This window comes from Nothoprocta perdicaria, unplaced genomic scaffold (genome assembly GCF_003342845.1).
Source record: "Nothoprocta perdicaria isolate Ctin4 unplaced genomic scaffold, notPer1 scaffold_3, whole genome shotgun sequence".
NCBI lineage: Eukaryota > Metazoa > Chordata > Aves > Tinamiformes > Tinamidae > Nothoprocta > Nothoprocta perdicaria.
Window position 1 is genome coordinate 4,931,620 of NW_020455532.1, and position 12,751 is coordinate 4,944,370.

Sequence of the window (12,751 nt, forward strand, 5' to 3'; positions counted from 1 at the left end):
ATTTTACTGCTTCCTTAACTACAAAATTCTAGGCAACCAAAATATTTACAGCTAATAGAAAGTCTTACCTCTGCAGAAGATCCTCGTCGAACYGACTTCACCACAATTGCTTTGTTCTTTTCTTCTATATCAAATCCATAGTCRTCCTCTTCTGGCAAAATCTTAAAAAAAAGAGCACAGTGTAATACTCCATGAATGTGGAGTTAGCTGAAAGACAGCGAAAAGAAGTAGGACTTTTCACTTCAAGCCATGATCAACAGAGATTCAGAAATTGTAAGGTGGAAAGAGGCTATTATGTCATTTGATCTGAAAATCCTACATAACAAGAGGCACTAAATTTAAAATAGTTCATTTCTGCACTAAGATCTTACTGCATTAAAACAGTTTCCAGAGAGCTACCCACCTGTAATCTGCTATCTTTAAGAATGAAAAATCAACTTCCTCTGTTAAGAGTTTATTTCAATGGTTAATTACTTCCTCTATAAAGAAAGAGGTGCTTTATTTCCCATTTGGGTTTGTTTTTAACTTCTAGTCCCTCATTCTTGATGAGAATTTTCACTTTTAGATTACAGAATACATTAGCATTAGTATTTTACTTTAGTGAAAGTACCTATAGATCAAAATCTAGGTATTTATTTTTGACGCCTCTCCCAATATATCTCTTATGCATCCAATAATGAAAAAACTATGACTCCTTTCTAGCTATCAATTTCAGATAAATCGGAGATGTTGGATAGTTATAAGATAATACTACTATCCCCTACATAAACAGAATTTTAATAGTAAGGGTGTTTTTTTGTTTGTTTGTTTTTGTTTTTTTTTTGAGAAAACTCTGACTTCTGATAGGTTGCCAAGTATGAAATTCTACTAGATAAACATCTTGCATTTTAAGCCTGCACTTAAATTTAAGAAATTACCAATATATTGGAAGGAAGAGATATCTATAATCTAGTATGTCTCTGAAAGATAAAAAATCTTTTAAAATGTGGAGGTTTTGATTTGCCAAACCAGCAGCTTCACAAACTTACATGATCTCCTGGGTGCAGCTACCATGACTATTCATGAAGATGTTTGATACGCTACCATTTTTAATGACCTACCAGACTTCCTCTGTTCCTCAGCACAGCAAAAGGCATTGTTTGACAGCAAAGCATCAAAACAAATAAAAATAAAAAGTGCATCAACACTAAGAACTTTATCACTGCTTTGTAAAGAGAGAGATCTYGCATCCTGTATACTCATTGTCCTGTACTGGGAATATTATCTTACAAAAAGGGAGACTATGGTTCATATTCTGGTGCAATGCAAAAAGGCTATGATTCATTTTCTATTATAAAATAGTAATACCTTGCAATCCCACAGCTGAACATCATTCATCCCTAAGGAGCCCCAAGCAATTAACTTACTGGCCATGTATAAGAATTATTTTTGTGCCCTTTAAATGCAGTGGGCTTTTGAACGTAAGGCAGCAGCTGTTTAATCTTRAACCACCACCACATTAAAAAATGAAACCATATGAGAAATAAGCTTGTATAATCAAAACCGGAGGGCAAATGCAGCAAGAACACATTCAAAGAGAATTTGGAAAAGAGATGAGGAAGGTGGAGGGAGGGGAGAAGAAAATCTAGCAAAGAACTGTTTATTACACCTGCATATCTTATATTCACAAAGCATTTTGGCATGTGGGTCACGATGCCAACTTGTTATCCCTTCTCCCCTTTCCAATGCGAGTCAGAAAACGCATGTGGTGTGGGAATTCTCAATATCCATGGCAGATTTCCAGGAGAACCAAGAGGACAGAGACATGAAGTAACTTGGTCTCATGCCAGCTGGTCCTCAGCTGCAGCATAGCTTCAGCATCGTGCACATCTTGCTGTGGTCGTGCTGATGCCATGAGAGCATGAGTTGAACACACAGAGCCCAGTGCCTGGCTTGCCCACCAGGCTTGCTGAACCCTCCCAAACAAGGACCCTTGGGCACCAACATTGTCCCTGTGAAGGTGGTGAAGGAAGCAGATCCACCTCATCATCCTTCTTCTTGTAATCTTGTCACAAAGCTTGTAGTCGATCCAAAATCCAAATTCTCTTCAGCTATGCAAAAAATGCTGTGTATTTTTGAGTTTATCAAGATTTATGACCCTCAATATGAAACAAATCCAGAAAAAAAAGTGTTTAACTTTCTTTGAAGTATATTTTTGCAAACTGAAAACACTTTTTTGCTTGGCACTTCTCACTTATATTTGCGAAAACTTTTGGGTTTTTGCAAGCTCTCCTGTGATAGAGCAAAGTCACATGAGTGGGTGGGTTTATTCAATTCAAGCACGAGGATATCATAAGAGAAGAAAAGCAGATTTCAAAGGCAGTGCTGAGGAATTCCATTAAACTTCCTATGCTGGGACCTGGGGATGAGAAGGATCGATGCCCTATTATGACCGTGAAGAGGCAAGACAGCCAAGCCCCAGGAGTCTTGCTGCTTGTAATTGCTAAATGCAGAACAAAAAAGAAACCCATCACAAACAAGTTTGTAGGTAAAGTGCAATGCATTTACTGTCCTGCTATTTGTGGGATGATCTTTCCAAGTATTCTGCGCACTCCTAATGTATTTGGGAAAATGAGAGCAGCTCAGAATGTCAGTGTGACTCTTGCCCACTACTAAAACCTCCGTGCTCCTCAGCACGTGCTGTTCATTTCATACTGCTTGGTTTTTGAGAAGTGTCTGCATTTTCACAAGTTTTATGTTTTGCTAGTACAGTGAGACATGGAGGCTGACTGACATGCTGCAAACAATAATAATAGAAATATCAAAAATCACTGCTGTTCTAAGTATTCCCACTACCAAGTTATGAAGTGACTGAAAGAACCTATCAGRCACTATGATTAATCACTAGTACATGGTCTGTGGTAAAGATTTTCTATTTGCTCAAGAACCTACAGTTTGTTCAGTTTCTTCAGTGAACACTAATAAGTGATCATTATATTTACAGAAAGTAGAATCAAACAACTTCAAATAAATCCCTCCCTTCAGAAGTAACATAGTATTGCTGGGTTTTGGCCTTTTCATATTAACAGTAATGCCTAAGGTAATAGGAAAAAAAATTGAAGAAACATAGTTAATATTTTTCCTCTAGTTGTCTTCCCTTGCTAAGGAGAAAATCAAACATACCTGAATAATGACAGTTCAYACCACCTTACATGAAAGTGATCTCTAAGTACTTGGCAAATTGCAGGAAAAAGAAAAAACAAAACAAAACACACATACAGAATATGAGGTGCTTCAAAGTTGAGTAAATTACACCTTTTAACTGCCTCCCTTTATCCAACAACTTTTCARGAGAATAAACACATTAGCCTGACACTCCAACGTCTGTCCCTTAATGCATACAGGGAAAGTTGTGAGAGTTTATGATGATTTAGATTGTACTTCTGATCCTCGAGACAAACACAACGTGGTCTCCCTGGAGACAAAAATGCAGCAGTGAGAGAGTGAAGTTTCTATGAACCACAGGGAAAATTTTCCCATATAATGGACCTCTGGATCTTCTCCAGCAATTCTGCTTTTGTTTTTCTGACCCAAGCTTTCATCCAGCTCTTGCATTCTGCCAGTGTTCAAAGGGAGAAAAAGATCGGCCTGGAGCCACTGGCATTAAACAAGGCTCTGGGAACAAAGAGCAGGGACTGACACAACGATGGAGTCCAAACAGCACTAGGATAATCCAGTGCAATAAGGCAGTGATGGGATTTAGTGGAGTTGGAATCGGCAGATAGCAGTAATGAACGAACATCAAGAACAATTTTCTCTGGAAAATGGTTTCTAAACACGGGATAAGGACTGATCCTTGATCCAGCCATGCAGGGCATATTTTGTATCGCTTGGATAACGATGTCCTGAAAGATGTGTGTCTTGGTCAGTCACTTGACTCTCATCTGAATCTACTTCCCACATTAAAGATGTTCAGGCTGTGGTTAAATTGACATCAGGCCTCTGCCAAGACAGTAGTGCACAACACTTCCTCCTCCATGATGCTAACGCTGGGCTGCCCGTGCAGTGAACTCAGAGACATCTGGTGCCTGCTGAGACAACATCCCTGCTCCYGGCTCATTCCAGACTCCGGCTCTCTCACAGGCTTCACGAGAAGAGAAAGGGACTGGGCAAAATGGGCCTATTTCTGAGTGTCCTCTTTTCTTAAGACCAGAAATAGGCAGATCCTTGAATGATGCACTCGAGTGTGCGTGATAGTGAGCAGAAGATCCAACGCTTCCAGGCAATGCCTGTGCAATAGGTCTGGTCACATGGTGGAGAAGGCAACTTACATTTGCAGATTGCAGCTACACAAGCTGAAGGTCCACAGCAAGGTAGCTCAAGATGGAGCAGTGCTGCAGTGAAGGAAAGTCTAGCTACAGTTGTTGTAATTTCCCCGTTTTTATTCTGCTTTATCATAATTTTAATTTTCATTTTTCATTACTGTAAGAAAATACTGATTTCACAGAAAGGTAAAGTATTACATTAACATATTTCTTACCAGTAGGCTCTTTCCTAGGATGTTTTCCACAAGCTTGAAGTCATTACGTAATTGTTTGCTCTTAGAACTGGTACCTTCCATCTCCTCATCAGCGTAAAAGCGGAAATATAAGGATTCATCCTTAAATTCACTCTTCTCTAGGACTGGAAACAATGCATATGAAATGCACACATGAATTTACACAGAGAAAGAGAGAGGGAAGCAAAAAGAAAAAAAAAGAAATGTGAAGTATTTCCCCTCTTGTAGCAGAATAAAGACCAGATACATCCCATTCATCCAGCCCTTCCACTTGGCATTTTTAAGGTACTACAGTATTTTAGGTGACACMTTCATTCATATTGCATAGTGGCTCATGATATGAGATTTGGCTTCTCTGGCAGGTAGAATGTATATAAAATATGAAGGATATTTTTGCAAGAAAGATGCCACATATTAAGTTATCCTCTCCACCATAAGCATACGGTGAAACTAGAAAAGGAACAAAGAGAGGTAAAAAGGCTGAGTAAAGGAAAAAGAAAACGATAAATAGACTACGCTTCACTATACTTATAGAAGGAAATAAAACCCTGAAACCTGGGAGGGAAATAAGATCTATAAAATTCTGGAAACATGACAAAGTTGCTTAATGTATTTTCAAATACAAGAACTGGGGGCATAAAGGGAAACCAGCTTGAGGAATTGCCTCTTTACTCAAGATCTACTTAGCTGTGAAAACCCTAACCACAGGATGCTCTGGATGCAAAAAGCGTCTTCAAAAAAGAGAACAGATTCTTTAAAGAAAATTGTTTATTCCTGCATTCTTATCAACAAGGTCTATGCAAATTTATTATTTTAATAGTCTGCTCTTAAAAGAATAATCGAAACATGGAAAATAAATATTATTTATGACTATCATTGGTCAATTTCTTAGACAAACTCACTCATCTTCAGGAGTCTATGTCTGATTTGAAACTGATACGGATGTGGTTTGTTTACTTTGCTAGTTTAGCAGCAGCATCAAGGGCCGTCATGTTTAGCTCGGCAATTTGGCACTGAAGGTTTGGAAACTTCAGGGGTTCAGCGCTGATGTTCATGCTTGTTCTCCAAGCAGTAGGAATTAGACGACGGATCCTCTTTCCTTTTTTCCAGTGCCCAGCCTAGCATTAGAAGATTCAGCCTCATGTATCTGAGACTATTTGGGCGGCATTTCAGGACAACTTTTGGCTTGTGCATTCGTCTGGTGGCTCAATAATCTTGCTTAATTTCAAAGACAGCTTTTTAGACAGACCTACTTGGACATCTGCAGTTGTCTGCATGTTAGTGCATGTGGCACGACATATAGAAAAGTGATTTTCAGACACTGTTTGTTAATYTGACTGAAGTAAGAGTTCCATTATTGGGGTGTGGGAAGAGATTTTAATGYGTTACCATGATGCATGAAGCCGTTATTGCAGAGTCCAACACCCAGCGCGACAGCTTCCTCCCGCGTCTGACAGTCTCCCTGGAAACAGAAGGATAAATATTACACCTCAGACTACTTCCTAAATTAAATTATTTCTCCACCCTGCAATATTGGTTAGTCACTCTGCAAATAGCAGGATGCTCTCTATAGGGAACCATAGAAAGTAATTAAAATAGTCCCCCCAACCAAATCCCATTCATTCCTCTGTGTGTGTGTGTGTGTATATATATATATATATATAGATGGGGAGATATATATATATATTTAGATCTCTCTCTCTATATATATATATGTAGATGGAGAAATATATATACACACACACACACACACACACATATATATACACACACATACACCTTTTCCTCCTACAGAAACTGAGAAGACAAAGACCAGGATTCTGGAAAGCAGCTGTTTAACCCACAAAGCATTATCTTAATGGAAAAGATTTTTTATTTGCAGTCTTACTGTCTGACATTAGGACTCATTAGTCACTGAAAAAATACTTCATTCTTAGAGRCAGTGGTTGAGAGATCTTATCTACCTTCAACCCAAGGGAAAAAAACCTCAATATAAAACCGGTGCACGTGAACTCCCAATGTTAAGCCGATGAGAACTGAAGAGATGCTCTATTTTCCTGTACAACAGACCAACTAACAAATGATGCGGTTGCATCAGGAGCCTTGAGGGCAGTATTTCAAAACAGGTACCAAACAGCAACATTACATTTTGCATCTACAAATTGTTTAAATATAAGGAATGTCTCATTTTCTCTATGTGTCTCTTTCTTTGTAGCCAAAGGTGAAGACTTCTACAAATCAGCACTTACGCAGGTACATATTTTTCTCCACCTAGAGATATACAGGTTCATATTTTTCTCCACCTAAGTAGATAAAGCTTTGTTGTAGTGTTTGATGCACAATATGGCTGAGACACAGTACGGAGGCAGCTGCCATGAAGACAACCACTGTGAAGAGGTATAGAAAATAATCAAGCAAGCTCCGAAMATGAGGAAATCCCTTGATCATCTTCCCCCATGTGTGAAAACTCCCTTGCAGCGCCTACGCTGTGCCCTCATGTCCCAGGTCACAGCCACCAACCCCAGGCAGGGACACTCAGCTCCCGCAGCCCAYGGCTCAGCTGAGGAGGCAGCTCTCAGTGCCCGTCCAGGCCCAAACTCTGAGCACATGCAACACGTGGGAGGTAACAGCACRTAGCACATTTAAAGACAACCATTCGAATGTACAGAAGGTTAAACCTTAATCAGCATCCAATTTATCTTTTGGCAGAGAATTATGTAACGATTTTCATTGTTATGCAATGTGTATGGATTGGGTATGCAATACAGTTAACATCATGCCCTTGAATAAAAAAGGCCCTGATCTTCCACACTGTTCAGTCTTGTGAATATTTGTAAATGTCAAGGAAATGAAAAACAGCTTTCTTGTTAGCAACGTGTCCCACTGGAATTTATATCTTAAATTGCAAACAGCAATCAGAGACTCCATCCTTCAAAACAGCCATCCTTGTGTTATTAAATCTGAAAGAAACAATAGTCCTTGCTTTTTGGACACCTTTTCCAAATGAAAAACATGATGGATATCAGTTGTCAGAAGCAGAAAAAAATATATATCCCAGCAATTTTCTGTAACTTATGTAGTTATCAAATTAGACACCAACCATCAGCAAAATGTTCAAAAATAGATGCCTAAATTTCAACTGACAAGTTGATATTTGAGCACTTTTTTAAAAAAATGCACTGCTTTGCAAAAATTCAACAGCTCCCACTGAAATCTGCTCTTAGGTAGCACAGCCCGAGCATGAGTGGTAGCTCAGTCCAAACTGSTATGAAAGCTTCAAGTACCTCCTCCACAAATTACTTCTTATAAGGATTTATAAGCAAAAATTAATTTAGTCACAAACACAGGATTTGGTCYGAGTCCTAGACAGTAATTTAAATGTTTAACAACATTCCCCTTTAMCTAAACACAGAAGCATTTTCCCTTGATGTTGCATCTGTATACAAATAAACACATACATGAAATTCAGGATATACTCTGCTAAATCGCCACTTTTGCCTTTAGGACAATCTAGTTCAATTCTAATGTAAAGGGAAGTTCAGTGAACAGGAAAACCAAAGCCTGGATTAACATACCAGAATGAAGAGGGAAGAAAACAAACTACCGGACCTAGAGACAATCTTTTGCTTTGCCATCTGAGCCTTTCTACTGCCCACAGCACTATGTTTAACTATTATAATGGCCAGATTAGCCTGATTACATCTCTCCTATTTGGCCAAGACAAGACTTTTTTTTTTTTTTAACCTCAAGTTTCTATGAATAGGAACCTATTAAATTCACATGGATCTGATAGGAAAACCTCAGCCAATATGTTTGCCCTCCTCCCTACTCTTATTAAGACAGCAATCGACTGCTCCAGTCCCATTCAGCTGTTTAGCAGAGAGTACCTGAAATCTCATCTACCTTATTAATGTAGAAAGATGTCAAATGCAATTGCAGGAAATATTTCTGAAAGACAACATCCCTGGCTGCCAGGGCCTGATTCTCATTCACCCTAGCCTCCCTTTATGTCAATCTGACAGTACACATGGGCTTAATATGACTGCAGCATTTAGGATGTGATTGCAGCACACCAGCATTTAGGAAGAAACAGAATGTTAGATTGCTTTAGACTCTCAATGCTATGTTTTAAATTCCCCAAGCTACATTCTCTTCCCAGCACTCACAAGATAAATATGGGGCAACTGCAATTTCAGGGGAGAGAAGATTTGGTCTAAAACCCTATGTTAATGCTTTGGTGAAACTGCACCATGTGTATTGTATCTTAAACAAGATCAACATTGCTTTCAGTGTCTTCACAAAGTTACAGGAAATAGGAATGGAAAAGATCTCTGAGGACATCCAGTTCATCACTCCGAGGGTTAATGCAGGATTTTTTCTTTTATACTGCCAAATCCTGAGTTTTCAGCAAATGAACAACAACAGAAAACATGAGTGTAAGTATCTAAATACATTTAATTACGTTGTACTAATTCTGTCTTTCTTACTTTTAAATGGCACTGAAAATTTAAGCTATATGTCAAGGACAGAAGCATCTTAAAATCTGCTTACCTGCAAAATGAGCCAATCCACTAGCTTACTGGCAGGGATGACCGACTTGTAGGTCTTTAGATGGTAGTCACGGTCTCTAAGAAAGAGAATTCAGGGAACATYAGTACAGGAAGGCAAATGTTTCTTTTAGACTCTAAATCTTAATACACACTTGCAACCTACTACTGTAAGTTGAGTACAGAAGATCAGTATTAGATCAAATTTCTCTAGCTATTGCATTAAGTCATCTTCAATGAGCAAAGTATCACTAGGGAAGTGCTACATTCTTTTCACAACTGCACTGAGCTTCTTGGACTCAGTTTCCTGCCACCGCGACTGTGTTTGGAAACATTCTCCTTCTGGCTGAAAGTCATCTTCAGTGCAAGACTGCAATTTTGCAATCATGCATTCATGTCCAGCTTACATATTCTGGCTCACGGCCAAACACAGTCATTAGCTTAAACAGTTCTCTAATATTTACCCCTACACATACTCACAGACAATCACCTTACAAACACCTTTTTGCCCTCTTGTTGTCAGCCTCAGTAAATCAAGTGCCTTTTAGCCTATGCAATCAGGAGACACTCTCCCAATTCTCTGTTCATACTTTGCTTCCTTCAGCAGGATATCACAGAACAGCCAGCTACATAGAGCACAGTGTTCTCCTCTAGCATAAGACAATTTCAGCCCTTATTAATTAAAAGTAGATGTGTTGATATTTAGGTCTTGTAGCACAACTTGCACTATTTCTCACTCATCCTTTGTTGAGGGCACCACTGTTTCTGCAATCAGGAAAAAAAGACCTTGTGGCAGCTTGCTGCATTTTGCTGGTTTCTTCCATTCCTCTTTTCAGAATATGGAGATAGCTGATGCTTTTGGTCCCTTATCAAATACACTTATATCAAAATTATTTAAAGAGGATTATGTGGCTCAGGACACTGGCTTGAACACATCTCACTTCTGCRTCACTGCATTTAATCCAGCTCATGTATATGAAAAGTTCCTCCATTTTAAGGCTGCTCATTGGGCTATGCGAAGAAAGTTGGGTGGTCTTGATCCAGTTCCTAGTTCCACATCACAAAAGGTATGACTACAATTAATTTGCATTAATTGGCTCCCTCTCTTTGAGAGCCTCARTCGAGAGGCCAAACACTGAACGGGCAATGGAGAATTAATTCCCCTCTCACCCCTGGACGTGGTCCACTGTTTCAGGCTCGAGCTCCACTGGCATGACTGAGGAAGGACTCTTTCACAGCCCCTGGAACTGCTTTGCAGTCCAGTTGTATCTGCTTTGCAGCTCAAGAGAAGATTTTAGTCTTTGGTTCTGTCAAATCAACTTCTTTCATTCACATCACCCCATTTCATATTCCTTCTTCCAAAAATCTAAAATCAAACCACTATCTAAAATTCCTCCTACCCATGTTTTCCTTTCACTGATCATCTACAGACAGAACTATGCTGTGACTGGCTTTTGTAACTAAGCGGAGCAGAAGTGCCTGCGTGTTTGCATAACTCCGAGTGTGAGAAATTAGAAAGGGAAGCAGGACTTCCAGAACTTAAAAAAAATCATGACAGCATTTCCAGAAATAYGTATCCTCAGAACAAAAGCTTTCCTCACAGTAGTTAGACGTATTTTTCAGCTTGTCTTCCAGCAATGTGCTAAGCCCAGCACTAAACTGGACATTCTTTGGACAATTCTCCTTTGCACACTATGATCATAAGAAAATGTGYTTTCAAAATGTCAGAACAATAAAGGAAAGTATTAAAATACAGAGTACTAATGAGTAGGGGTTTCCAGATTCTGAGAAGCAACTCCCAGCATTTTAACAGGCTTACTGACACAGAGTTAGAGCTCTGAATAAGCTAATATTTCACTGGCACTAAGATCTTGGTCCAAGGCCCAGTCTTTCACTGCTCGTGTTTAAATGCTTGTCAGGATGAATATTTCAACATTAACTCACTGACTTATGCCCCATTTCAAGCTATGGAGAAGCAACCATGAAGTGTTATCCAGATCCATGAGCTGCTTGGTGAATAGTCAAATACAAACATGGGAGCTTCCTGCAGAACCTCACTGCAAACACTATGTTCTTCACGTGCTCTGTATCATCTACACACTGAAGCACTGTCCATTACATGTCATGGGGAGCAAGTTCTTCCACCCTCACAGCTTTCACCTGAAGTAGATGAGACATGTTCARAACCTTCTCTACATCCACTATTCTATATATTTTACTTTTTAATGAATCATTTGCCAACGTAACATGCTTTGTTGCTGTAGGTGCTGGGGGAGTGGGACAGTATGCATACTATCCTCAAAGTATATAAATGTCAGGGTTTATTTTAAGAAAATTTTGAAGGGCAACTCTTACATGGAAACACCTAGGTTTCCAGGGAAGAGAACCAAGCAAAGTTTTGTCTCAGGGATGTAAAAAAAAAAAAAAAAACCACACCCAAGCAACTCATGTACTTTATAATTCTTCCAAACCACGTTATTACATACACATAGTGGTGCACAGACAGAGCAGAAAGTAATAGCCCCAGCAGAACAGACTGACACCTAAAAGCTGTCTCCAGAAACAAGTTAGGCTTGTCCAATGCAAAAAGATATGATGAGACATGATGAGAAAGCCTGAAAGGATGAGATTCTGGGAGATGCTGGTCTCCTATGGGGAAGTGAAAGGAAGGGCAAGCAGGAAAAGCCAATGGCCCTAACAGCCTGAAKATACTTAAAATAAACATCTATCTAAAAGGAAACTAAAACTTCTGAGAGTTTGCAATTTTCAGTTTAGATTCAGTTTAGATACAGGCTGTCATTAATACAAATTAATCCCAATACAGAATCTCAGCTGGAGAATCTTCCTATTACAAAAATAGCACATTGATAAAATACCACAAGACAGGCTTGTGGTAGTTATTTTCTCCTTGCCAGTCCCTAAAGCTCAAGTGTACATCCCACAGCCTGTGGGTACCCTRAGGTCAGAGACAACTTTTCAGCTTCATTTACCATTATTTCTACTTTGCATGCGAATTATGGCCCTAAGAGATGAAATGTACATGTGCAAATACATATGCATACACATCCCTATTTTGCCTACCCAGAGCTGCATCACGTTCTGCTCTCTCCTTACCATTTGGGCTGAGATCTGCAGTACTGTAGAACGGCCACAAATAAATACATAAATAAAAACTAACAACACTACATGGAGATCTAATTAGGCACATTAATGATTGATGAACTGTATCTATCTTTGCAGCTATTTTTAGCATGACAGCATCTCTTTCTCAGTGAAATATCTGCTGTGCAACTCAGAGATCACAGAATCAGAGGTCAACTTTGTTGAATTTGGGTATCCAGCCATGCCCACCTGAAGTTTTCTCTTTTCTTCTTTCCATTTKTTCTGTCTGTTAAAATGAAGCTCTGCTGAGACACAAATACCCAATTCTCGAGTACGGGTAGCTAAGCAGAACACTCATGCAGCTCAGGCTGGCTTCTCTCAGAGGCCAGAAATATTCATCTGATGTCACAGTAAGACAACAACATCTGAAAGTCATCTCCTGAGGCCTGGGAAGATACTTAGCCAGTGTGCACAGATTAGCTCTACTCTTTAGCATTTATTTACAGAGAGCCAAGTTCTGAAGAGTCCATCCAAAATATTCAGGGCTTTTTTTCAAATTATAGCC

The 12,751-nt window shown here is 39.3% G+C and overlaps 1 protein-coding gene across 1 annotated transcript in view; it reads right to left on the reverse strand.

Annotated features, from left to right (window-relative positions):
* PREX1 (phosphatidylinositol-3,4,5-trisphosphate dependent Rac exchange factor 1) overlaps positions 1-12,751 on the reverse strand; it is a 137,033-nt gene that overhangs the window by 26,356 nt on the left and 97,926 nt on the right. The window contains exons 14-17 of the mRNA XM_026042018.1: positions 9,089-9,164; positions 5,927-5,999; positions 4,520-4,662; positions 69-161 (exon numbers count right to left, since the gene is read on the reverse strand). Of these exons, the coding sequence (XP_025897803.1) occupies positions 69-161; positions 4,520-4,662; positions 5,927-5,999; positions 9,089-9,164 (385 nt within the window). The remainder of the gene's footprint in view (positions 1-68; positions 162-4,519; positions 4,663-5,926; positions 6,000-9,088; positions 9,165-12,751) is intronic.